This window comes from Argopecten irradians, chromosome 5, assembly GCF_041381155.1.
Source record: "Argopecten irradians isolate NY chromosome 5, Ai_NY, whole genome shotgun sequence".
Lineage (NCBI taxonomy): Eukaryota > Metazoa > Mollusca > Bivalvia > Pectinida > Pectinidae > Argopecten > Argopecten irradians.
The window spans coordinates 45,925,745-45,953,725 of NC_091138.1; the positions used below are offsets into that span (position 1 = coordinate 45,925,745).

Below are 27,981 nucleotides of genomic sequence, written 5' to 3' on the forward strand. Positions count from 1 at the left end.
CCTTGATGTAGAGTAAATAAGACAGACGGTGATTGTGTTTTGAATGTGTTGTAAAAGAACTATAAATAAAAGTTTGTTATCTCATTCTATCGTATAGGCCACTAACACTCAACATGGCAGAAAGGTCATCTAGTTCGGAGTTTGTTGCGATAAATCGCACGATTAAACGTGTTGATATTCCATCTATGTGTTTGATATGAAACATTTTCCTGTATCTTCTATATCTGTTCGTTTGTTTGTTTGTGATTTAGCCTTCAAGTTGCTGGATAATTGTAATTGTTAAATAAAGAGTCAGTTAAAATAAAAATGATATCTTAATCAAACCGTTCCTACTTGAATGAGTATTACTGGCTGTTATTACCGCAGTTTGGCTAATGTACAATGACCTGTTGAATGAAATTCATTAGAATTATACATTATTGAAAACTGATGCTATCAATTTAACGCAACAGAATAAATATTATAGATACAATACATGACATGTAATTAATTTCGTAGCAATGCTATAAAAATCTTTTATTGGTTTCTCCGAAACGCAATGAAATCAGTTTCTTCCGTATTAAAAGCGATGAAATATGGATATATTCATTTATTTTGCAACAAACGAAAAATTACTGGTCCTTGATCCGGACAACTGCACTATACATCGTTTTCGCAATATTTTCTTTATTGTTTACAAAGTTTATTGTGATGCGTTAGGCCCTAACGTTACACTACGATCTTCTCCAACACGACAAAGCACTGACTATGTCTATCAGCCCTTAACATTGTCTGACATTTTCAAGTGTAAACTATAATAAACAAATAAGATTAAACAGAAGCTAAGCCTTTTAACCGTCGGAATAATTCCTAGAGTGTACAGATGTAGCACGACTGTCTGAACGTTTTACAACTGACACAAGTTCATTCTACTATAAAATAAACACATCATTAGGTGTTAAGAAAGTTACTTTTTTATTTCATTCATAAAATTGTTTTAAATAACCACATAAAATGATAATTATATATATATAAATAAGAAATATGGCACGGCTCCATATCTATCAATATATCGAAGTATAATATCGCAGGGGGTGAAATGCAATATCGTCAGCAGATCGTCCAGTCAGGAACACCCCCTTGTTTCACACACTGGGAAGCCTATGGATAATTAGAACAGTCTGTAGCGTTGTGTAACCCGTATGCATCTCATGTTCAACCAGATGCCTTTCTATCTCATCGCCGATTCCTTATGGAGCGTCCTCTTCTTCTCATCTGTCATTCATGTAACGTTAATTCTGATTGGCTGAAACACAACATCAGCATCTTTTTCGTTCAATCAGAACGTCTGGTACATCCGATACATCCCATACAGTGTGTGGAGCTAGAAACTATATAAATCGGCAGGTAGCCTCAGTCAAAGCATCAGACAGCTTTTAACCGTAAGTATGTGTGGACCTAAGAGTTGCAGTGCCTAACCCTACTATTCCTACTAGTAACTAGTATTATAATTATCCTATAGTAAACTTACTGTTACAGTAAGTACTTAATACCTTGTAGTAGTCTATAGATTTTTCCAAGTGTGTGTTTGATTTTTCCTTTCACCCTTACATTTTTATTTTCTCCAATCTCATTTTGGGATTACTTAGCCGGATTACTGATCTTCCCTGTAACTACCTGTCCTATCCGAGGATCTTTATTTGTTACCCGATCAACAATCTTCACCGGATTTTTGCATGCTAATACTTGTGTATTAAGAAGTGTGATTTACCTTATAATAACCTATCGGAGCTAATCCAGTCGACGATTTCTGTTTAATATTGTGTGTGCGTGCCTGTCCCGAACAACCTGGACCTCTGCCTACTCGGAACTTATACTCGGATGTGATTCCATAAAAGGGAAACAATTTACCCTTTGTGGATTTTCAATTTGGATTATTTCACTTGGATTTAATTGAGGAAATTCTGATTGTTTTCCCTTACCCGCCACTAGGCCTTAGTGTGTGTTCTGAAATTGACCGCAGATGTCATTGGACTTTAGCTACTAAGGCCGAAGGGGGCGGGGCCCCATGTTACAACCCGGATATTCCTATTGCATGTTTTTACACTTTAGTATGCATGTACTTTGTTTACATATTGTATTTTTAAAATGAATTGAGTAAGTAGATATTATCGTATACCTATTTCTTAATATCATAATGTTATGTTATATTACGCTTTTAGTGTAGAGATATTGTAGATATCATGTTACATGGCTCCATTGGTTAACATTTCGCAAATGAATTATTTGAAGTTGACTTTGAATGTTAGAATTGTACTCACAGCTTTTGATGCTGTTTGCCGAGTTCTTATAAGTTAGATAGTTTGGGCAAATTCTAAATGGTTTAGCCAAATTCTAAATTTATCCACGAGTTTTTGTTAATTGACACTTCTTCAAGATAAGATTGGTAAACTTTAGATATAGGAGAATATATGATCAAGTGCACAGACTAAAAACTTTGCGTTTGTTTCATATTACAATTTAGCGCATAGAGGACATAGTAAATATGAACGAAAAATAGGAACTAGTTTGTCTTTTGATAAATGATATGATTAGTGCATATAAAACAAGAAAACAAATGCGAAAGCAAAGAAACTGACTTTGTGTGTATTTAATATAAATGATATCATAAGCGTACAGCGAGAAAACAAATGTGAACATGAAGAAACTTACCATGTTTGTATTTTTGTATTTTGCAGGTTGTGTTTGAAGGGCTGATCTGTTCTGTAGTTGACCTAGTACAGGCCAGTCCAGAGAGAGACTTCGTCTTCCGTTTTCGTCTAGTTTTTATTTATTAGGCAGAGAGCTTGCTCCTGCAGTATAACCATTCAAGATGAATATCGATTTTAGTGACCCCGATTTTCAGTATCTTGCGGTCGACCGCAAGAAGTTGATGAAGGAGCAGACAGCCGCTTTCGACGGCAAGAAGAACTGCTGGGTACCCGATGAGAAGGAGGGATTCGCTTCCGCTGAAATCCAGTCCTCCAAGGGCGATGAAATCACTGTCAAGATCGTAGCTGACAGCTCCGTATGTATATTTATCATATTCATAAAGATCAACATTTTCCTTTAGATAATTTGCCATAAAATTCACAAAATAGCATTTACTGCAAACGTACGAATTTTAGCGGTGACCTTATTTTGGCGAGTTTGGCAATAGGGAAAGCCCGCAAAATTATAAATGAAATAACAACAGTTACTTGTAGTGTCGATAAGAATTTTTATTGCATCGAAAAGTTTCTTACATTTAGCATTGTAGATTGATTCGCCGATAAGATTTCAGTTCGCAAAAATACGTACGCTTACAGTATATTACAAACTAGGTCCATGCCAGTCAAATCGTAGATAAATAAAAGCCAAGAAACAATTACTGTATATTGTTAACTTAAATGAAAATAAAACCAAAATTATACCCAAATGATATTCAAAATCATCCACCATTTTATTTGTAAATCAACTTTGTATGTAAATAACGGAGACATCTTGTGATGAAACAGATACTTCGTTTTAACAATTAAACTGTTATTCCACAATGTCCTGTGATTATTAACCAGTAGTCGAAGAATTTGAATCATAATGAAGTAAATAATGCAGAACAACGAACGAGTCGTTGATATTACAATGAATAGAATAATAGTCGTGGAAACGAAGCTAACTTTGCAGTGCTTTGTAAAATCTACGAAATTTTATTTTGTGATTTTTGTTTGTTTATAGACCAGGACAGTTAAGAAGGATGACATTCAGTCCATGAATCCTCCCAAATTCGAGAAGCTCGAAGACATGGCCAACATGACTTATCTTAACGAAGCCTCCGTATTATACAACTTGAGATCCAGATACACCAGTGGCTTGATCTACGTAAGTAAACAGAATTACTTAAAACCTTCATTCCAAACACCCTATCCCATCCGAGAGGAAATATGAAGTACCCCGCCCTGCTTGCAACTTTAAGACTTTAGATATTAGTTCATCGCCATATAGCTCTTTAGACAGAAATTCAGACTCTGAAATACATGTAAAGCAATATTAACTGTAGAAAGAAAGGAATTATAATTCGTTGGGGTGCGAATTTATTAAGTTAATAATTTAGTTAACTAATCAGGAATAGGTAGCAAGAAGAGAATATCTAAATGTCATTGTCAAGGTCAAAGTCAAAATTCGATAGAGCATCATTCTGACTCTCAAGGTCATACAGAGCATGTAGGTGTATAATCACATGTGCAGTTTAGCTTAGAACAGCAACTGCAGACGGTCTACTGCATAGCAGTACGTAAATATCTTGAGTATCGGCTTAGCTAGGTATCCCCCATAGCGAGCCCCAATGCCTGACTACTGCTAACCAAATATGGGTATTCCGTAGAGTCTAAAAATAAATCCAGGCACTGTAACATGACTCGCTGACGTCAGCGATGCCTAGGCGGTATGTACATACAGTTACCATCCCTATCTAATAGTCATCTTGTATATAGATATAAGATAGGTTTCAGTGGAAATGTTTCCCTTCAGCTACCATCCCCTGTCACTTCCTACGTACAACATGGCTTTCTATCTGATGTTTATCTCGGGATTCTTTATGGAATGCACATACTTGCTCTTAAAAGGCACAATATTTCAGTAAATACTTATTTTAGTTTACTTTCAAACAGTTTTGATCAGAAAGCAAATATCAGATATGCATACTGAAAACTTCGAAAATAAAAATAAAAAAAAGGAAATAAAAACAACACGTGCACTTTTTGAATGTGTAGTGCATATAATTGGAAACATCGGAAGAAAATAAAACTTCCTCGTACATCTGCTTGCCATATATAAATCTTGAATGTATAGTACATTGTTCATACTGTCATGTTTGTAAGAGTGGTCGAAACATTGATTTGTAATTAAATAGATAGACAGATAGCCAGACCCAACTACACTGTGTAATAGGATTAGCCCCTGTAGTCGGATTATCGGATTATCGGACTTACGAGTCACCCGCCACGGGCTAGTATTACACCTAATCCACTTCTCATTCCCCACTTCCTAATTCGAACTTCTTTAGCCGTTTGCTCATCTTTTATTGTACAGACCGATTTGTTTTACGAAAACAAAATCGGAACGCCAATCAACGACGTTACATATTAATAGCATGCATTGTCTTGATTTGGAGATTAGTGTGATATCAAAGTGTTTCACATGTAGTTTCTATTGAATATAAATCTTAATATGATTTAGTTTAGATCAATAAAACCCGACCATATTTGTATTTTATTGGAGTCTTGAACAAAATTCACGTCTTAGTATTTTGAGGGTCTTGTTTGGCAGCCATTTTACCATAGCTAAATTTAAATGTACTAGATCTCGATATGAGAAAAAAAAGATAATATTCCCGAATGTTTTTGAAATTATGTGATGGACATAGTTTTTTTCCCCTCAAAATTATCCACAAGGTATATGCCCCTGTGTTTTTAATATTCCTGCACTATGTTCCTGTTTAGACTAGGGTATTTGCTAATAATCATGGTATTGATATTGAGAATATGATATTTTTCCTTTTTTTTTCATTCACCAAGTATAACATAGAAAATCACATTTAAATCATAAGTATGAATTTCTGTAAGTATCTTGGTATATTTGATCACGTATTTGATGCACACACCTGATGTTCCTTTCTTTATAACTTGCAGACATACTCTGGACTAAGTATGAACTTCTGTGAGTATCCTGGTATATTTGTTCACGTATTTGATGTTCCTTTCTTTATAACTTACAGACATACTCTGGACTTTTCTGTATCGCGGTCAACCCCTACAGACGTCTGCCCATCTACACAGACAGCGTCATCGCTAAGTACAGGGGCAAGAGGAAGACTGAGATCCCACCCCATCTGTTCTCTGTGGCTGACAATGCCTACCAAAACATGGTCACAGGTACGCATGACAACAAGCAACGATTCCATCTTTCCCATTTCGTTTGTAACAAACATTTTCATTGGTTTAAGCTTTTAAAGTATACAGTCGTTTATAAAGCCATCTTGTAAAGTCAACCGAGAAGAAAGTCTGTCAATAAGATATTCAAGTTCGTAATTTGATGATGAGATAGTGCAAAAATGTGTAATACATATTTCATGTTTGTCAGAATAGTATAAAAGAAAATATTGAATTATTAAATTTCTACATCATGATTTTCTTGACGAACATGATATTTATGATTAATGTTTGTGTGTTTCAGACCGTGAGAACCAGTCCTGTTTGATCACGTGAGTATAATTAACTTAAGCATTGGTTGAAATTGGTTGTGGGCCCTTTATTCTATAATTCAACAAAAAAAGTTATTGATAATCATATTTAATGAATCGCTGAATAATACATCCGAATTTTATGGGGGAAAGTTGTGAATCAGTAACGAAACTCAAGTATTATTTTTTTGATGCAACAAAAATAGTCATTGATATAATCACAAAATGAATCGCTAACTGATACATCAGGATTTTATGGAGAAAAGTTTTGAATCTGTAAAGAAACTGGGATATATATACTATTGTTAAAAGAGTTAGCTCCCCTTGGTCTTCACATTGTCCAGCAATTCACTCATTCTGTGAGTGAAATGACGTTTTATAACCGAGAAACCAGGTAAAACGTCAATGACTGAGATATAGATTTCTCGGCGAATTCATGTTTCATGAATTTACACTTTTTCATCTATACGAAATCGTTCTTTATCTATTGCCATTTTAATTGCTGCGATATTGCATCTATGGTTTTATTTAATGATTTACTGAAATCGAAATCGGGGTAAAATAGAAAATTACATACCTTGTATCAGAGATATTCACCCATGACAGACAGTTCTAATGTGCATATATAAATGATTTCTTTTCCCTACCATTTACTCAGGGGTGAATCAGGTGCAGGTAAAACCGAAAGCACCAAGAAGGTGATAATGTACTTTGCTCGAGTAGCAGCCAATCTTTATAAACAAAAACAAGAAGAACCAACCACTACACATGCAAGAGCCGTAAGTGTCTTGGCGGATGATCATATCCAAAGATGCTTGTAGATTTAGCTCTATATTTAGACGCAAAAACTCACGTTCACACCTGGGGGTCAGTGTTAATTTTTTTTTTTTGTATCTGGCACTTTCCGGTGTCTCACGACTACCACGTGTGAACGTGCTGTACTGTATTTATATATTGCAGCGTAAAACCTATACGTGGCGTGGGTTTTACGTAGTTTCTACATTCCTGCTCGTTAAAAAACATTTGATTGATTCCAAATTTCATTTTCGTTTATATAAACGACGGATTTTTTTATAGAGGGGAGATAATCAAGAATCATTATGTTGTACCTGCAGGGATGTAGAGACATGCTTTGCTTAGTTTATATAAATATATGTTATGCTCAATGTTATTTAACACAAAAAATGTTCTATTTCAAAGTGGCGAGTCCGGTGCTGGTAAGACTGAAAACACCAAAAAAGTAATCATGTACTTGGCTAAAGTAGCTTGCGCCGTTAAAAAGAAGGATGAGGAAGCCAGTGACAAGAAGGTAGTTTAGGTTATCTCAATGAGTGCGCATGACCGGAACCCAACCATTCCTGGACTATTAAAACTGCATCATAAATGAGGGGAAAATGGCATGTTTTCCGCTCTTTCTAAGTAATTGATTAAAACACTTTTTCATTCCCCAACTTCAAATTTTCATTTTTTTATTCAACAACCAAAATTGCAATATTACGACAGTGAAGTTGCTTGTTCCCGAATTTTTCAAAACTTGATTTCCCTTAATTTCCACTTTACCTTTCTCTCCTATCACAAAAGTACAATTTTGCCTTCACATTATCACCTTTTACTGCTCCTGTACCTGTAGTAAGATGATCTTTACCAACCCCCACCCCATCGAAGAACCATCATAACAAAGTTATTCAATACCACTTGTATTCGATCACTAATTCAACTTGCCCTTTCCATGCATGGTGTGATACCACTGTAAGTTGACTACGTCAGCACACTACGAACCGAGTGAACCCCACCTATGCAAGCCTCTTCACTGTTAAGAGAAGGTCATGCACACACAATAGATACACCTTGGTACATGATAAGTACCTGAAAAAACACCGTGTGCCACCGAGTGATTTCCTGAAACCCTAGAGAACCTTTCAACATTAAAAATAAATATTCCACTAACCCTCAAATCCAGCCAACGTTTGATTCTAATTTCAACACAATTTCTTTTCCAGCGTTCATATGTTCTTCATATATATATTGTAGAAGCCTTAAGATAAATATTTATCATTATATTGCATCTATAACTTTTGCTGCATGATACGTATATATTTATAAAGCTACATGTTAAATATTATTTTACAATATTGATATATTGCGCTTTATATATCTTGCTTTCTCAGCTATGAAACTGAATATTATAATAATAGATATTTATGACTGTGTTTTTGGTGATGCGTCTGATGTTGAAATAATGAGCTCATTTAAAACGTCATTTATGTTTCTCTTTTCTCCCAACCCTTTACCAAAATCAAAATTCCCCTTCCAAACACTCCTCCCAAACATTTCCAAACAATATAGGAGGGCTCCCTTGAAGACCAGATTATCCAGGCTAACCCTGTACTTGAGGCTTATGGTAACGCCAAGACCACACGTAATAACAATTCATCTCGATTCGTAAGTATTGCCGGTGGGAGCAGCATCCCTTTGGACCCCGTTGCGGTTGAGTGACCTGCGTGACCTCACAGATTTTACCCTTCAGGATTCCAAACTCTACAAAGGATCACACCTAGCCCCTTCCCTCTTCCTTGAACTCCCACAGCTGAGGACACATCTATCTATCTGATGATAAATCTGTCTGAAGTCTAACTCACCTATCTTATGTTAAAATCACCTTGTCTAAAATGAGTTGGTAAGATAAGTATTATCAATGTAGATTTTAAAAAAATAAGAAATACAAAATTATATAACTTGCGTTTTAGCAAAAATATTTTGTTTCGTTGAAAAAACATTAGAAATACAAAATTATAAAACTTGCAGTTTCGCAAGAACATTTTGTCATATTGGTCTTATTGAAAACAAAGCGTTTACGTTTGATTTGCTTATCCACACGCCAGCTCGTTTGAACCCCTGTATGTTTTAGCAATTGACATTGCTGAAGCAAACAATTAGAATTACCATTAGGTTAGGAGACTACGTCTCTGACCTTAGTTAAGGTTCCTTTGTGTTGATGTCTAACTCATCCTACCTCCTCTGTTCACTTTCCTTCCAACCACCACACCTTTGGATTAAAGAGTAACCTCGAAGATCAAATCATCGAAGCTAATCCAGTCCTTGAGGCTTTTGGTAATGCCAAGACTGTAAGAAATAACAACTCTTCTCGATTCGTAAGTACAGAGAAGTCGGCAGCAAGTTTATGACTAACAAGTACAAGTTCATATATTGGTTTCGGATAAAACACGAAAAAAATTGTGCTCTTTGAGAAAGAAAAGATATTTATACACTTTAAGGTATATGAAAAAAATATACTCTTTGAATTGTCGAAAGCAAAAAAATCAAAGTATGTTTTCTTGGAGTTGTCTTAAAATATTCTAGATTAGTTTTATAACCTTCTATTTTCACACGTTTGTTTTGATGTCAAATCTGCATGCTCCTTTTCCTCAAATCAGTGGTCCAAAATTGAAAGTCAAATATGTTTTTGTCATTTTCTTTTGGCGGTCCTATACACCACTGATATAGGCCAATCTTCCAATCCCAAATGTTAACACAAAACTCTCCCATAGCAGACTTAATGGAATACCTTGACACTTTTAAATTTTCAGAAATATTCACTTGCATTGTATATATGTATATAACTATATATATCAACGAACATTTTCAAATATGAACCAATGTAATGTATATTTCACGAAATGCATTAAGTGTAAATGTAAATAACAATAGTTAATAAAATCTGTCAAATGTAAGGCATATTTGTGCGATTTATTATGAGTTACGTCGAATACAGATCATTTTTATGTTAGATGTTACATGAAAAGTTTAGCAGAATGTTGTACCATCTGCTATTTATATCTCCTTTAGGGTAAATTCATCCGTATCCACTTCGGCCCCACTGGTAAAATTGCCGGAGCTGATATCGAGACATGTAAGTAACCTTATTTTACATATTAACCGATATAATTCTATATAGAACTGTCTTAGTTTTAGAAGTAGGAAAAGTTTAAAAATGGTTTTAGGGTGATTGAAATAGGTCAACAAGTAATTTGGATTACTCTTAAAATACTATATAGAGCTGTGTTAGAAGTAGGACAAGTTTAAAAATGGTTTAGAGGTGATCGAAATACGTCAAAAGAGAAATTTGATAATGAATATTTTTTTAAGAACTTTATTATTAGTTTTGCCTACCGTATTGCACATAGTTATACTCATTGATGGAGCTTGCTACTATTTGAAATTGTTTCATGTTACAGACTTGCTCGAGAAATCCAGAGTAACATATCAGCAGTCTGCCGAGAGGAACTACCACATCTTCTACCAGATCTGCTCCAACGCCATTCCTGAGCTCAACGGTAAATATACCAACGTTAAAGTTGAGCAAAATGACAAAATACAGTGAAATGATAAGATAACGTTTTACCGTGCGAAAAGACGTGTTTGTTTCCTTTATCTTTTTTCATCTTCGCTTTCATGATGAAAATAATGTTTTGACAGAATACAGGGAAATGTGAAGATAACGTTTTACGGCACAGACTATTTCTTTAGTTACCTTCTCTTTGTGAATCTTCGTTTTAATGATCTTTGGTTTCTTCTTCAGATGTTATGCTCGTTACACCCGATTCTGGACTCTATTCCTTCATCAACCAGGGTTGCTTGACTGTTGACAACATCGATGATGTAGAAGAATTCAAACTTTGTGATGTAAGTACATTGGAAATAAAAAATACTTCATATACGCTTATCTTCTACTAAGTATTTATTCGCGTTCGGTCTTTTAGTTTGAATTTTTGTTTTGATATGCGTCGCTTTAAATTATTTGTCTAATTGTTGTTCATCAATTTTGAATTACAGGAAGCTTTCGACATTCTCGGCTTCACAAAGGAAGAGAAGCAGTCCATGTTCAAATGCACAGCTTCCATCTTGCACATGGGTGAAATGAAATTCAAGCAGAGGCCCCGTGAAGAGCAGGCCGAATCTGATGGAACTGCTGGTAAGTTGAACTTTCCAATCGATTGAAACGACTTTGATAATACCCTTAATTGCTTTAATGATATCTGTATTATATATATATAATTGGATGAAAATATTGATGGATTAAGAATTAACATATCGGTATTAGTCGAGAAAACAGTAAAACGCTTGTAAAATTATGCGTGTATTTGTATTAAGAGGTGAATTAAACTCCGCTAACCACCATTCTGATGATTCTCTCCAACAGAGGCCGAGAAGGTTGCCTTCCTTTGCGGTATCAACGCCGGCGATCTCCTGAAGGCTTTGTTGAAACCCAAAGTAAAGGTCGGCACAGAAATGGTCACCAAGGGCCAGAACATGAACCAGGTGAGCTTCAAGATCTACAATAAAAAATGAAAATAGTAAAAGATGTTAATTGATTCATTTTCAAATGTCGCCCATTTTACTTATAACTAAGATGTGATTCTGTGTTGTATTAAAACATGTCACTTTGTTTGTGTAGGTCGTCAACTCCGTTGGTGCCTTGGCTAAGTCTCTTTACGATCGTATGTTCAACTGGCTGGTAAGAAGAGTCAACAAGACTCTTGACACCAAGGCCAAGAGGAACTACTACATTGGTGTACTCGATATCGCTGGTTTTGAAATCTTCGACTTCAACAGCTTCGAGCAGCTTTGCATCAACTACACTAACGAGAGACTGCAGCAATTCTTCAACCATCACATGTTCATCCTTGAGCAGGAAGAGTACAAGAAGGAAGGAATTGCCTGGGAGTTCATTGACTTCGGTATGGATCTGCAGATGTGTATCGACTTGATCGAGAAGGTAAGACTACTAATCATACAACTTACAAATGGTTAATATTAATAATAGAATGCAATTCAAAGTATATCGCGAACTTGAACATTAGCTCTTTGTTTACTTCTTTAGACATACGACAGTTTATTCTTCGATTAGCATTGAATATTGATTGTTCGCATTATGTTCCAGCCTATGGGTATCTTGTCCATCCTTGAGGAAGAGTGCATGTTCCCCAAAGCCGACGACAAGTCTTTCCAGGACAAACTGTACCAGAACCACATGGGCAAGAACCGTATGTTCACCAAGCCCGGCAAGCCAACCAGGCCAAACCAGGGCCCCGCTCACTTTGAGCTCCACCATTACGCCGGAAACGTGCCATACAGCATCACCGGATGGCTCGAGAAGAACAAGGATCCCATCAACGAGAACGTTGTAGCCCTTCTTGGAGCTTCCAAGGAACCTCTGGTAGCTGAGCTCTTCAAGGCTCCCGAAGGTAAGCATGCTCTTAGCACTACATCCACAGACACTATTTGTAATGCAAATTAATTCAAATCTCCATGCTTATATATTACTAAAATTTATGCATTTTTGGGAAACATTATGAATTTTGTGAAAAAAAAATATTGATTTTGTGAAAAAAATATTAATTTTGTGAAAAAATTATGAATTTTGTAAAAACTTATGTATTTTGTAACAAGAATCAACATTTGAATTTTACAGAGCCCGCTGGTGGCGGCAAGAAGAAGAAGGGAAAGTCCAGCGCTTTCCAGACCATCTCCGCTGTCCACAGGGTAAACCATCAGCTTTATTAACCCGCATGATTTCGCATATCCAGTCTATTTCATCTCAAAAGTGATCAATTTCATAAAATAAATAAGTATATCTGAAAATATGACACTTTTTATGCAATAAAATATTATGATATATTCTTAACATTTGTATATAGTGAAATATCATTTGAATACATTACATTATTATATATCCATGATCACATCTTACGTTACACAACACGTGTGCCCTTATCAGGGATTTCTCCAACCACTTTTCCTTATCATACCCCACCAACCCTCACTTAATATTCCAAAGGACAAAACCTCCCTTTCTTGCCTATTAACATTTTCTTTTACTAATATATTACTTTCAATAATATTTCATCATACTAAGAATTAGTGAAAACGCGAATGCGCGATTTCTTTATTTAATTCGAAGGAAAACTAACGTATTAATCCCGTATAACTACATGTTGTTGTAACATCAGTAAAATTAATATAAGAAATTTCACTTGAACAAATTTGCATGCACATTTTAATGGAAAAAATACTCATCCCTCCTAAACCTCTATTCTTTGCCATTCTGCATGTATTCATCATTCATTCTTTCGTATAACATAATTCCATTCTTGTGCGGAACAACTCATTTCTAATACATATGCGTCGCTTTTGTAGTAGTTCATGTATACTCTCATTGTTGCTATGACAACTATTTTTGCTTTTAGGAATCCCTGAACAAGCTTATGAAAAACTTGTACAGCACTCACCCTCACTTCGTGCGTTGCATCATTCCCAACGAATTGAAACAGCCAGGTAAATAAATAAAGACGTCTTATTCCTGACGGATGGCGTCTTAAGTTTTCGCACGGTGTGCTAGTACAGGTAAACCCTATTTTTTTCAGCGGTCTACACGTGTCCTTCAGCGTCCCAAACCTATACCCTACCCACACAACATAACATACCACAGACGTACCTATTAGAGACTAATTAATGTTTTTGTTTGATAGACATTCTTGTCTCCTTTGTCATCATGTGGTATTAAACTTTACCTTTTGATCCTTTATTCTGACCAGCTTTTACAAAATTAGTTTACAAAAATTCACTTGTTACAAAAGCACAGCAAATATTTGGTTTAAACGTAAGCCTTCTTTTAAAATCTATGTATCGATTCAACTTTTAGAAAAATGTATCTGAAAAGATAAATTAAAAAATCTACCTTTCCTTGTGAGATTGACAAAGGATACCAGAAGGTCTTTGTTTCACACCTTCCTCGTGTGTTTGATTGTCCTTGCATCCTTTTTCCTTAGGAAAGTCTTAACAAATTGATGTGCAATCTGCGTAGAACCAATCCGCACTTTGTACGATGCATTATCCCGAATTTAGAGAAGGAGCCAGGTGAGCTTGTATATGAAGCCTGTTGATGGTAGGTATCGTACCCTAAAAAAGAAGAACCTGGATTATCTTTTTATGTTTTAATTTCCCTCACGACTCTCACCCAATCCGTGTTTCGCTAACATGTTATCTTTATAGTTCTTTTTAGAATTTTCGTTTCAGCATTTCTTAATGTTATATATCGCTCTAAATAAACACATTATCGAAAACCGCTAAGAAAATACAATATTTTTCTGGTAGATGTAACTGTCGAAATGATATATATATATAATGTCATACAGGTTCTTCGATTAGTGCCATGGTATCAATTCCTTACAATATTACACGGAATATTTGCACATTAGGAGTATGGTGTAAAATTGATCTCAAATTGACGATATAAATTGTCGCAAGATAGACACGTGAAAAGCACTCGATTTCAGATAGGCACGTGAATACATATGTTGTTAAATGCGGTATTGACATGTTGTTTCTCTGTTTAAGGTCTTGTTGATGCTGAGCTCGTACTTCACCAGCTCCAGTGTAACGGTGTACTTGAAGGAATCCGTATCTGCAGAAAGGGATTCCCCAGCAGATTGATCTACTCTGAGTTCAAACAGAGGTAAATAATTTGAAATAAAATAAAATCACTTAGATGATAATTTCTTGGAGTAAAAAGAATATGATTACTTATACACACATATTGATCGGAATCTATGGAATACCACAAGTAACGAAAACACAATAACAGACTGTTGATCATTAAATCTCCACAGTTTTTCACCATGCTACCACGATTAAATATTCGTACAATTCTATCCCCAACAGATACAGTATCTTGGCCCCCAACGCCATCCCACAAGGATTCGTTGATGGCAAGACCGTCTCCGAGAAGATTCTTGCTGGACTCCAGATGGATCCCGCTGAATACCGTCTTGGTACCACCAAGGTATTCTTCAAGGCCGGTGTCCTCGGTAACCTTGAGGAAATGCGTGACGAGCGTCTTTCCAAGATCATCTCCATGTTCCAGGCCCACATCCGTGGTTACCTCATCCGTAAGGCATACAAGAAACTCCAGGACCAGAGGTTAGCATACTTAGTTTTTGATTTGATATTATTTTTAATGCAATCTTTAAAATAGAAACTACATTAATAAATTAACATTATGTTTATTTAATAATTATTTAAGAACTTTTACGGATCTTTAATTAAACCTCATCTTTTGTATTTCAGGATTGGTCTCTCCGTGATCCAGCGTAACATCAGGAAATGGTTGGTTCTCCGCAACTGGCAGTGGTGGAAACTCTACTCCAAGGTCAAGCCTCTCCTCAGCATCGCCCGTCAAGAGGAGGAAATGAAGGAACAGCTCAAACAGATGGACAAGATGAAGGAAGATCTTGCCAAGACCGAGCGCATCAAGAAGGAACTTGAGGAACAGAATGTCACCCTTTTGGAACAGAAGAATGACCTCTTCCTTCAGCTCCAGACCCTTGAGGACTCCATGGGAGACCAGGAAGAGCGTGTTGAGAAACTCATTATGCAGAAGGCTGACTTCGAGTCTCAGATCAAGGAACTCGAGGAGCGTCTCTTGGACGAGGAAGATGCCGCTGCCGATCTTGAGGGCATCAAGAAGAAGATGGAAGCTGATAACGCCAACCTCAAGAAGGACATTGGTGATCTTGAGAACACCCTCCAGAAGGCCGAGCAAGACAAAGCCCACAAGGACAACCAGATCTCCACCCTCCAGGGAGAGATTTCCCAGCAGGATGAGCACATTGGCAAGCTCAACAAGGAAAAGAAGGCTCTTGAGGAGGCCAACAAGAAGACCTCTGATTCTCTCCAGGCTGAGGAGGACAAGTGCAACCACCTCAACAAACTGAAGGCCAAGCTTGAACAGGCTCTTGACGAGGTAAATAAAGTTAACAAATGTAATATTTTATTAGTCTTGTAAATGTTCTGAAAAATTAATTCGAGAGACCTAATTATAAAATGATTTTATATAAGCGACTTTATTGATATAGTAATTAACACAAGTGTTGATTGAATGATTTATTTTTATTTAGCTTGAAGACAACCTTGAGCGCGAGAAGAAGGTCCGTGGTGATGTTGAGAAGGCCAAGAGGAAGGTCGAACAGGACCTCAAATCCACACAGGAGAACGTTGAGGATCTTGAGCGCGTCAAGAGGGAACTCGAGGAGAACGTCAGGAGGTAAGAATCGATATCACAATAGTTTATAGTTACATTACATATAGCTATATATAGACAAATATATCAAATTGTCATTATAGAAGAAAATTCAGTATAAATATATGTAAATTCATATTCAATGATATTGTTATATTTCTTCTAAAGTCAAAATTCATTAATAAATATAGCAGTTAGTTAGAACTAATGAAGAACATATATATATAATATATATTTATTTCTCGATTACAGGAAGGAAGCTGAGATCAGCAGCTTGAACTCCAAGCTCGAGGATGAACAGAACCTTGTCAGCCAGCTCCAGAGGAAGATCAAGGAACTCCAGGTATGTTGATACATTATATTTAAAAAAACAACTTTTGTTTGCACTTGCACCAGTAGTATAACTGTCGGAAAAGTTTTGGGACGGTATCAGATATAAGGGCCTATCATCATCTACACTAATAAGAGTTATTAGGACCTGTTGAGGGTGTTATCTAGAACACTTAATGAAGATTAAATCGCAGGCGAAAGCAGTGTAATGGTCTGGGGAGTCTTACACATGTTGCACAACATGATCACAAGAATCTGTGGTATGCGGAAGAACGGTAGCTCTGTCTGATGTTGATTCGCTATAAAAGGGAAGGCACTTCATAACGACCAATCAGGGCCTTAGCTGTAACGGGATAGCAGTGCACGTGTGTGTAGTGTTGTTATTCCACAGCAGTGAAGATAAGCAATTTGATGCACGCATTCCAACAGCCCCCGCCTTTATCATAATCAGTTGTCTTCTTCGTTGATGGTTTTTATATGTGGTATTTTATCACGACATAATCTCAGTCTAACCCCCGTCCTGGCCTCTAGCTAAATAAGACAATAGTAATTGTACGACTGTTGATGTACGTGGTTCTGTGGCGATAGGTATATAGCTGTCGGTGTACATCACCATTCGTTAGGTAGCGTAGACACTACAAGGTAGGCACTCTACTGGTAGCCATGGAGACAGAATTGATCATACTACCTCAGCACATAGTTGGCTGATGAGCATCGTCCTTTAAAGGCTGACGGTGTGTTACATCTTCCAGTCGTGTCTTGTCTTAGCTTCTATCCACACGTCTCTAGAGGAGGTTGTTGGGTCGTTTCGTGTTGATACAGGAAGTCGGCTTCCAATGTCAAGGAACTTGGGCTGCTATTATCTGATGTACTTAAACTGGATCGTCAACAACCCTAAACTGTGTACACTTTGACTTAGTCCTCTTGGAGTTGAACTTGTCTTGGCTATTCGACATAGGCATTCAGTCTTTGGATTTAGATTTGAGGTGTCTTTGTGATTTTACACTTGAGTGCAGATAGACCTTCCGGGATTTTTTTCGTTTGAAGTATCTCTGATTAATCAATCACTATGTCTGACGGGGAACAACTTAAAGTGGAATTTTCGAGTAGTGTAGTTGAGACCAGTAAAGATGAAAGCCCTCAACCTCCACCTTTAGATACTCCGTCTCCACAGGCGGCTTCTGTTATTGAAGTGAAATCACAAGTGAAGGCAACATCTAACCCTGCTCCTAAATCAGAAATTGCCCCTGCTGAAACACGGAAAACAACAACAACAACGACAACATCATCAAAGAAATCTACAAAATCTTCTACTTCTAGATCTTCTGGATATAGTGATTACTTAGGGGATATCTCTCGTGATTATAGAGGAGTTAGTCCTGCAGTTATAGAAAGCATTGCTACACATCCAGTTTTATTCTCTCGGTCTTACCAATATGAGCCGAGATCTACCAGAATTAGTGCTAGAAGTAAGCGAGTATTACGGGAAGCGTCGGATCTGTCGTTAACATCTCCGGGCCTAAAGGGTTTGCTTGAAGTACAGTATCAACATTTTCCAATTCTGGCTGCTGTAGATGCGAAATATTGCTTAACGTAATTGCTCTTTGTGTAACTGTTGGCTTTTCGCTCTCTATGCTACTGGTGCAATTGTAGCAATTTAGATGCACTGATAGCAATATTCGTCGCTTACACTAAGCTCAGGATGCCACAGTGCGCTAATGGAATGTATTGTTCGCTCTAAGGTAAAATTATGATGTATTTCTATTATATGTTATATTTCTTGCTATGCTTATATTTTTATTATTTGTTTTGTTCTGGAGTTAGTAAAGCTAAGTTCAGAAATATTTCCGGTAATTGTTGCTACATTTATTTCTCCATAGTAAAGTATTCTAAAGCTCTATCTCGCTCTGCTCTAACCAAAACAATAAAATGCATGCACTTGCAATTCGCTTTCACTGTATGTATCCGTAAAAGTATACGACCTTTATTTTCACTTAGGCATCTGGATGTCTATTTTTAACATTCCTCTGGTATGTTCTGTAGAACAGCAGACCTTAGTAATTCAATCCATCCCAGCAGCCTGATAACGCCTCTGTAAAACTAGATTGAAACAATTTCAACTTGTGTAGTAGCTAAGTTTGTGGGAGTTTCTGTTATCTGTCTGTGTGCAAATGCGTCATCTGATTTTCTCAGCGATGTTCAGACGAAACTTCACTTACTATGACTCATAGCGGAAGTATGCACTCGCTAAGGTGCTCTTTACGTACAGACCAATCAGAGATTTAAGAGGCGATGAAGTGCCAGCACCCTTCATAGCTATCTCAACTCTCCCTCGTCCTGGTAGTGTCTTGTTTTCCTCTGTTGTTTCCCCATGTTTCCCCTTCTGTTATCCTAAAGTAACTTAATCCTTTGTTAGTAAGGAAATAATTTTCGTATTAAAATACTTGGACATTCTCACAAACATGGCTGTTGAAAAATTTCAGGCCAGGATCGAAGAGTTGGAAGAGGAACTCGAAGCCGAGAGGAACGCCAGGGCTAAGGTAAGCCATTAATTGTCTTGTAAATATTTGTTATGTCATACACACATGATTGTATAATGGAAACATTAGTTATTAATGATGCAAAGAATGAAACTTTAAGATGGAACTGAACGTATTATACCTTGAGTGATACAAATAAAATATATTTAGTAAAAGTAAACCATTTTATTGCTGAATAAAGGTTTTATAAACTTGGCATAACTCAGTATCTAAATATAGTATATTGATCGGGCGAAACTGCTAGCAGCTGCCTACAACGATGCGATGATGGTGTCAAGTTACTTTGATGGTATAGGCTTATCTCTGTCCATCTCTACTTAAGATTTTAACATTCAGTCTCAGCGGGAAACACTCCACACACATATCTAGCTGCATTTTCCAGTCTCGTATTACAAAGAATGTTGAATATTATTGTACCATTAACTGGTTTTGAAGAGATATCTTCCTTGGATTAACAGGTTGAGAAGCAGCGTGCTGAACTTAACCGTGAATTGGAAGAACTCGGTGAGCGTCTTGATGAGGCTGGTGGTGCCACATCTGCCCAGGTAAGACACTTTGTATACAAACCTGAGATGTCGTGATTAAAAAGTTCGCGTGATATTCATAAAACAAAAACAATTGTTTGAGAATATGTTTGCCATTTTCAACTTTACGCTTCTTTCTAGCAATGAAATCTAATTGATAGCATTATACTATGAACAGATTGAGCTCAACAAGAAGAGAGAGGCTGAGCTTCTTAAGATCCGCCGTGATCTTGAGGAGGCTTCCCTCCAGCACGAGGCCCAGATCTCTGCCCTCCGCAAGAAGCACCAGGATGCCGCCAACGAGATGGCCGACCAGGTTGACCAGCTCCAGAAAGTCAAATCCAAGTAAGTTATTCTCAATTATCAATATACATTACCCTAGCTGCAAAAGTATATTCAGGATTGAAAATATGCTCACAGAAAATTGATATAATTTGCAAACTGCTTTGGAGCAGATTGATTAAATATAACTCGATTAAGTCGTATTATATGGATGTGATAGCAGTTGTATACCAAATTAAATAATTATAACAAATTCCAGGCTCGAGAAGGACAAGAAAGATCTTAAGCGCGAAATGGATGACCTCGAGAGTCAGATGACTCACAACATGAAGAACAAGGTATCACATGCCTGGTCATTACACCAAGCATGTCATAACGACAGCACAGTCCTTTACGATGATCCATCCGTCCTTATATTACCGAGCATGTATCGAACAGGGCACCTCCTGTTTGGTCAATCCGTATACCTATCCTTAGATATTCCGAAAAGACACATTCCGTTCCCGAGATAATCAGGATGTGGATAGTCCAACCTTTTTATTTTGTATTGTACTTTCCTGTGTGATATTGTGCATTGTCCCCTTAAACCCGTTTCAGGTCCGAGAAAGAGAAACAACAGTTGAGAAGCGAGGTTGAGGATTTACAAGCTCAAATCCAACATATTTCTAAGAATAAGGTAGATAGGTAGTCATTCTGAAATTTGCATGTGCCATCAAATTATTTACTTTATTTAATTATTTATGGCGGCATGTTTTCAAGCTGATTTTTACTTTATCAGATTATCTAGTATTACGACATAGGACCGTTTTTCAGGAAATGCATGACGAAAACACCTAAATTCTAAATTGCATGTGACATTTCCCTCATATCAACCAGATCAGAAAAGGACAAACGAGACTTGATGGTAGAATGTGAAGACTTGCTCATGTGTTTGGAACAAGCCGAAAGAGCTAGGGTAAAACGTGTGGAGATATATTAACAATTTCAGTGATAGAATTAACAACGAAATAACATAAATTCAGATTATCAGATAACAAAATTGCTTTTTTTTATTAACATGACAACATTTTTTGGCTTTTTGTTAATAATGTTTTGTAAAGTTTTATCACTTTTTGTTTAAATTCACTTAGATACAATTGCTTTATTTTCATCACACTTGTACTTGCATGTATTTACTTCATCTCCAGTTTTTCAGAGTATGAATCACCATTTCACTAACGAATCCATATCACGACTACTAATACTGTTCAATGTTGTTTTGAAACCGGTTATAAAAACATCTGTACTTGATTTGTTTGGAATAAACTACAATTATATAACTACCAAATGTAAGTGTTCAGCTGTTCTACAGTTGGACGTGAAATTATGTAAAAGTGCTTTTCTATTTATTAATGTTAAAATAATTCGAAGTAAACGAACCATCCCTCACATCAGCCAACGAGTTAATACATATCAGGAGGACCTAGTCCGAAAGCGTTAACTAACCATATGTACATTGAGCGGCTGTTACAACTCAACAGTTGACAAATTACTCTTCTCAAACATATATACCTCGCCTTCTTACTATTTTGCCGTAAACTTTATCACAGGGATGCTCCGAGAAGGTCATGAAGCAGTTCGAATCCCAGATGTCCGATTTGAATGCCAGACTCGAGGACAGCCAGAGGTCCATCAACGAGCTCCAGAGCCAGAAGAGCCGTCTCCAGGCTGAGAACTCCGACCTTACCAGACAGCTCGAGGATGCTGAACACCGCGTCAGCGTTCTCTCCAAGGAGAAATCTCAGCTCTCATCCCAGCTTGAGGATGCCCGTCGCAGCCTTGAGGAGGAGACCAGGGTAAGTTGTCTTTTATTGTCACCAAATACCTTTAACAATGAAAACAGAATCGTTCAATTTACAAATTTCTGTATAGATGGACCAATGTGAAGCAATGTATAACAGTGTTTAATATTTGTTGACATTTAAATTGTAAACACTTATCATCGTATAGTTACACATGTTAACTTTTATGTTTAGGCCCGCAGCAAGCTCCAGAATGAGGTCCGCAACATGCACGCCGATATGGATGCTATTCGTGAACAGCTTGAGGAGGAACAGGAATCCAAATCTGATGTTCAGCGCCAGCTTTCAAAGGCCAACAACGAGATCCAGCAATGGAGGTCCAAATTCGAGAGCGAGGGTGCTAACCGCACTGAGGAGCTTGAGGACCAGAAGTATGTATTATACAATCACAAATAATACTCAAATTCTAATAACTCTAATGAAATGGCAAAAGACGAAATTGTATTGTATCCAAAAACAGGTCGACATAAGATAAATGGATATTTCCACCCGTTGTTAAAACCTTTAATGCTATTGGTTGTAAAGTTTCATTTTGATATGCAGAAATAATATTTACTTTTACTTATATCACAGGCGCAAACTTCTCGGCAAGCTTTCTGAGGCTGAACAGACCACCGAGGCTGCCAACGCCAAATGCAGCGCCTTGGAGAAGGCCAAGTCCCGCCTGCAGCAGGAGTTGGAAGACATGTCCATTGAAGTTGACAGGGTATGTATATTACTTAACGATTAAATGAATACAGCTATAACTTTGATGATTATTACACCTTCATAAGAAACATACAACTCTTATTTAAACCTCATCATTTCTAATAGAAAGGAAATACTTATTCCGTGGTTTGTTTTAGGCTAACGCCAGTGTCAACCAGATGGAGAAGAAACAGCGTGCTTTCGATAAGACCACCGCTGAATGGCAAGCCAAGGTCAACAGCCTCCAGTCCGAGCTCGAGAACTCCCAGAAGGAATCCCGCGGCTACTCTGCTGAGCTGTACAGGATCAAGGCCAGCATTGAGGAATACCAAGACAGCATTGGTGCCCTCAGGAGGGAGAACAAGAACTTGGCTGGTGAGGACAATTGAATTCACCTTATATCAACGACTGATTAATACATATCCGTAGTCATCTCGCTATGAAACTAAATTATCAATTATACTTAATAAGTTGGAAATATAGTTTCAAATTATTAATATGGAATTTGTTTGTTATAGATGAAATCCACGACCTTACTGATCAGCTGTCCGAGGGAGGCCGCTCCACACACGAGCTCGACAAAGCCCGCAGGAGGCTCGAGATGGAAAAAGAGGAACTCCAGGCCGCTCTTGAGGAGGCCGAGGGTGCTCTTGAACAGGAGGAAGCCAAGGTCATGCGTGCTCAGCTCGAGATCGCCACCGTCCGCAACGAGATCGACAAACGCATCCAGGAGAAGGAAGAGGAATTCGACAACACCCGGTAAATAAATATTTCATCATATCTCTGTCTTATGACATCAAAATTAAAGTCGAACATTACTTCTCTTCTCACAAACAGTGACAGTCGAATTTACTTTTAACTTTTATGTTACAGCCGCAACCACCAGCGTGCCCTTGAATCCATGCAGGCCAGTTTGGAGGCTGAGGCCAAGGGTAAGGCTGATGCCATGAGGATCAAGAAGAAGCTTGAACAGGACATCAACGAGCTCGAGGTTGCTCTCGATGCTTCCAACAGAGGCAAGGCCGAGATGGAGAAGACCGTCAAGAGATACCAGCAACAGATCAGGGTAAATAATTATATTATAGCGCCCTCAAAATTCAAACGGACTTTCAATTATGATATTATCTGAATTCCGACTGCAATATATTAGACATGCAAAAGTTTCTAAGTGTTAAATTATATGATTACAGGAAATGCAGACATCCATTGAGGAGGAACAGAGACAGCGCGATGAGGCTCGCGAATCCTACAACATGGCTGAGAGGAGGTGCACTCTTATGTCTGGTGAGGTCGAGGAGCTCAGAGCTGCCTTGGAACAGGCCGAGAGGGCCCGCAAGGCATCTGACAATGAGCTTGCTGATGCCAACGACCGTGTCAATGAACTCACATCTCAGGTTTCATCTGTCCAGGGCCAGAAGAGGAAACTCGAGGGTGATATCAATGCCATGCAGACCGACCTTGATGAGATGCACGGCGAGTTGAAGGGTGCTGATGAGAGGTGCAAGAAGGCTATGGCTGATGCCGCTCGTCTTGCTGATGAACTCCGTGCCGAACAGGATCACAGCAACCAGGTTGAGAAGGTACGCAAGAACTTGGAAAGCCAGGTCAAGGAATTCCAGATCCGTTTGGATGAGGCTGAGGCTTCTTCCCTCAAGGGAGGCAAGAAGATGATCCAGAAATTGGAATCCAGAGTACATGAGCTTGAGGCTGAACTTGACAACGAGCAGCGCCGTCACGCTGAGACCCAGAAGAACATGCGCAAGGCCGACCGCCGTCTTAAGGAATTGGCTTTCCAGGCCGATGAGGACAGGAAGAACCAGGAACGTCTCCAGGAACTCATTGACAAACTCAACGCCAAGATCAAGACATTCAAGCGTCAGGTCGAGGAAGCCGTAAGTATTCGTTTCTATTGATAGGACATTATTCTGTATTCATTCAAAATTCAAAAGATTTAACGGACGCGTGAAATATATCCCATATCTCTAAAAATCTAAAAATACTTGCATTAAATTTTCTAATTGGTCTTTACAGGAGGAGATCGCAGCCATCAACTTGGCCAAATACCGCAAAGCCCAGCACGAGCTTGAGGAGGCTGAGGAACGCGCTGACACCGCCGACTCTACCCTCCAGAAGTTCCGCGCCAAGAGCCGTAGCTCCGTCTCTGTCCAGCGCTCCAGCGTATCCGTTAGTGCTTCTAACGTAAGTATTATATAACTTTCACTTGAAATGATATTAATCGAGAAATGTGCCGAACATGTTGTTTCTGTATAGAAATAATGAAGTAAGAAAAGAAAGAGAAAACTTTATATATATCAAATAGATAAAAAAAATGAATTCATATGTTATCGCACGATTTTCTCTAGATTATTAGCTTTCTGTATATTTATCACAGCCGGGGATGCTGAGTACGGCCAATCTTGTTGGTCGTGGAGTTAGTACTCAGAGAGAACCATCAACCGCCAAATAGTAAACTTTGCCACAATACCAATAGGAGGTAAACCAGAAAGTGTGGCACTAGGTAGTTAGTGGTATTCCTTGTAGAAACATATTACAGAATCTTATATATCTAGTAGTCTGTAGTAATCATTAGTCATTCACAAACTACTTACAACCGTTTTGAAATATAGTTACAATAGTTAAGTAAACCAATACTAAGGTTTTTCTAGTTTAGAATTTATCTAATTTGCTCTTAATCGTTCCCTGAAAACTTGCAGGCCGCACATGTCGCACATCACCACGTTGAATAGACACCGTAAGTTTCTTCGAGAGTTGAGCTATTTATTGCTACTGTGCTGCTGGTTCTATGGTTGGCTACATTTTATTGCTATTGTTTTTCAGTAAACATCTTACGAAGTTTACAACCGATATTAGTAATACACAATCAGTAAGTCACGAAGCATGGGTCGAGTGAAGTACCCTCTTCCTGTATTTAGTTTCTCGTGACATTTTTGTATTTTTCGTGTTCATCTTCCACCCAAAGTTAAATATTGTTTTCAATATCCACAAATCCAGACACCCTCCATAAAAATCAAGCAAACGAACGAATTCCTTCTTGAATATGCCCCATCCAGTGCATGACGAGCCATACATCTTGGCCTACCAGATATTTCGGACCAATCGGATGTGATCCTTTCCTCATAATCATTTAACACAAATCATCACATGCCTAATATATTTTCACCAGAAGCGTTATTTTTCTACTGATTTTCTGATCATTTTTGTTCCACGTGTATCATCGCATGACAATCGTTCTTGCAAATTTTCCTGTAAAATTTTTGAAGTATGTAAACCTACAGGATCATCAATATCTGTTTTATGAGAATGATTCAAAATACAAGAATTCATCCTGTTGGATTTTGAAATCCAATCATATTAATTTCATCGGTTTCATTCTAACAAGTGTTTTGAGTTTCAGTGGTTTTGCATCCATTTGGTTTCAAGAATTCTGTTTTCAGGACACAAGTGTTTATGTTGATACTCAGATATTTAGATACTAATATAATCTAAGGAATTGTGTACCAATTACATAATTCATCTCTAATTTCCGGATTACATATAATTATCAATTTATCATAATATGTGATGAAAATATATTTATATTACAAATCTACTACAGTAAGCTCTTTAATATTTTAGATCACTTTGATATTTACTCTATTTCTGCAGAATGTTGCTAAGATATTGAATATTAGTTCTAAAGCTCTCAAACCTTTACTTGACTTTGAAGACTATGATCTGTAACTTAATCGCCATTTTTCTCTCACTTGCAGTCCCCTAGTTACAGCTACCTTTCCCCTAGAACAAGAGGGTCCTCTGTGGTGAATTCATACCGTTCTGTAACACCGTCCAATGAGGGGGATGATGACGGATATTGACCAATCAAATGACATTATGTGGATTGTGTTTAGGAGATGCGAGTTTTGCTTTGATTCCACATCATCAAGACTATTAGTGAAATCGTACTGACCAAAAGATAAAAATGCTGCTGTTATTTGTGTGTATTCAGCGGACTAAGTGTGGATGAGCATTTCTATATTCTTCGACGTGAAAAACATTTGTCACATATACAACTACTGTTACATGAGCAGGTCCCATTCAGCGACTCCGTCCAACAAAAAGTTGCCTTATAACACAGCCTTGCGGGTGAAAAATTCCCTGGATGGATTTTTCATTTGCTTGTGACTTGTGCCCCGATGTTTTTATGTTTATTTATGAAATATGCAATAATATTTCTTCTCAGAGAGATTGTGATTGTAGTGTTACTTGTTGATAATATTATTATCATAAAGCAATAATTTATTAGCTTTAAATTATTAATATTAAATAATTATTATAAAAATCATCTTGAGATGGTCCCTTTTAGAGGGAAGCTTACGGATACAATACTCAGATGATCCCTCATTGGACAAAAATGCATACCGGAAACAACAAATATGTTTGATTTGTTTCCGTGTTGCGGTTTAAGATAATGACGATTATATGATGATGAACCTTAATAAAGCTCTTCTATGATATATAAAAATACGTCTTAGTTCTAAATGTTTGCATGGTTTGCTTCGTGTGTGCATGGAACATGTCATTAAATATTTACAGTGAATCCACATACAGTAATATGACTGGATATTTCATTTCTTTTAAAAAACTGAAGTCTCAGCAATGGATTCACTATGAATAGTTATCGACATGATTTTGACGATTTGACAGAATCCACGGTGTGAGGAAAAATGACATTTCCAATCAGAAGATGACAATAACTGTTCATTATCACTGTACTTGAACATATGCCAAAACAAATAATAACGATATATTAGTATTAAACAGTTAAATAAAATTTCAAAATCTTTTTATTGGAAATGTTGAAAAAAACACTTACTGGCCATGAAGTATTTGACAGATTGACTTTGGAGAAACAAGCAATGACGAGACCATTAAAGTTAAAATACTATTAGCCATCACTGGAGAGGGGATCTTCACATTTCCAATCAGAAGATTTTAATAGCTGTTTTTATCATTGGACTTCAACATATGACTAAACAAATGATCGGGATGCTTAATATAGCAATATTGAACAGTTTAACTAAATTTCAAAATCTTCTTATTGGAAATGTTGAGGGAAAAAAACCCTCACTGACGAAGATGTATTTGACAGTTTGACTTTGAAGAAACAAGCAATGAAAAGACCATTAGAGCTTTAACACTATTCGCCATCACTGGAGAGACGATCTTGCACGTTTCCAATCAGAAGATTTTTAAATAACGGTCCCTTATCATCGTACTTAACCATATATCAAAACAAATGATCGAGGTGCTAAGAATACCCATATTGAACTGTTTAAAAAAAAATTCAAAAATCTTCTTATTGGAAATGTTGAAAAGACCTCACTAAAAAAGAATTATTTGACAGAGGATCTAATTGACTTTGGAGAATCAAACAATGAAGCTAAGGATAATTTTCCATCATTGG

General features: G+C 37.2%; 1 protein-coding gene across 15 annotated transcripts; it reads left to right on the forward strand.

Moving 5' to 3' along the window:
- Positions 1-1,402: 1,402 nt before the first annotated feature.
- LOC138324026 (myosin heavy chain, striated muscle) lies at positions 1,403-27,039 on the forward strand. Of its 15 annotated transcripts, XR_011208609.1 has the most exons (36): positions 1,403-1,421; positions 2,718-3,046; positions 3,733-3,876; positions 5,771-5,927; positions 6,229-6,256; positions 6,894-7,014; positions 9,295-9,387; positions 10,082-10,145; positions 10,471-10,569; positions 10,815-10,918; positions 11,069-11,207; positions 11,436-11,554; positions 11,691-12,011; positions 12,177-12,480; positions 12,708-12,778; positions 13,483-13,570; positions 14,633-14,750; positions 14,957-15,214; positions 15,362-16,037; positions 16,192-16,337; positions 16,566-16,656; positions 19,127-19,183; positions 19,642-19,728; positions 19,886-20,052; positions 20,249-20,327; positions 21,579-21,824; positions 22,005-22,201; positions 22,404-22,536; positions 22,676-22,892; positions 23,036-23,276; positions 23,391-23,583; positions 23,708-24,409; positions 24,549-24,716; positions 24,910-25,011; positions 25,356-25,401; positions 26,288-26,366. XR_011208609.1 is itself a non-coding variant. In XM_069269016.1 (35 exons), exons 2-34 carry the CDS (start codon positions 2,852-2,854, stop codon positions 24,982-24,984), a joined length of 5,898 nt encoding a protein of 1,965 aa, XP_069125117.1. In that variant the 5' UTR covers positions 1,403-1,421; positions 2,718-2,851; the 3' UTR covers positions 24,985-25,011; positions 26,288-27,039. The 15 variants fall into 15 exon arrangements, 14 of the variants coding, with proteins under 14 accessions (XP_069125117.1, XP_069125118.1, XP_069125119.1 ...); XM_069269016.1 differs by lacking the exon at positions 25,356-25,401 and having other exon boundaries at positions 26,288-27,039; XM_069269017.1 differs by lacking the exons at positions 24,910-25,011; positions 25,356-25,401 and adding an exon at positions 25,232-25,269 and having other exon boundaries at positions 26,288-27,039.
- Positions 27,040-27,981: the final 942 nt, after the last annotated feature.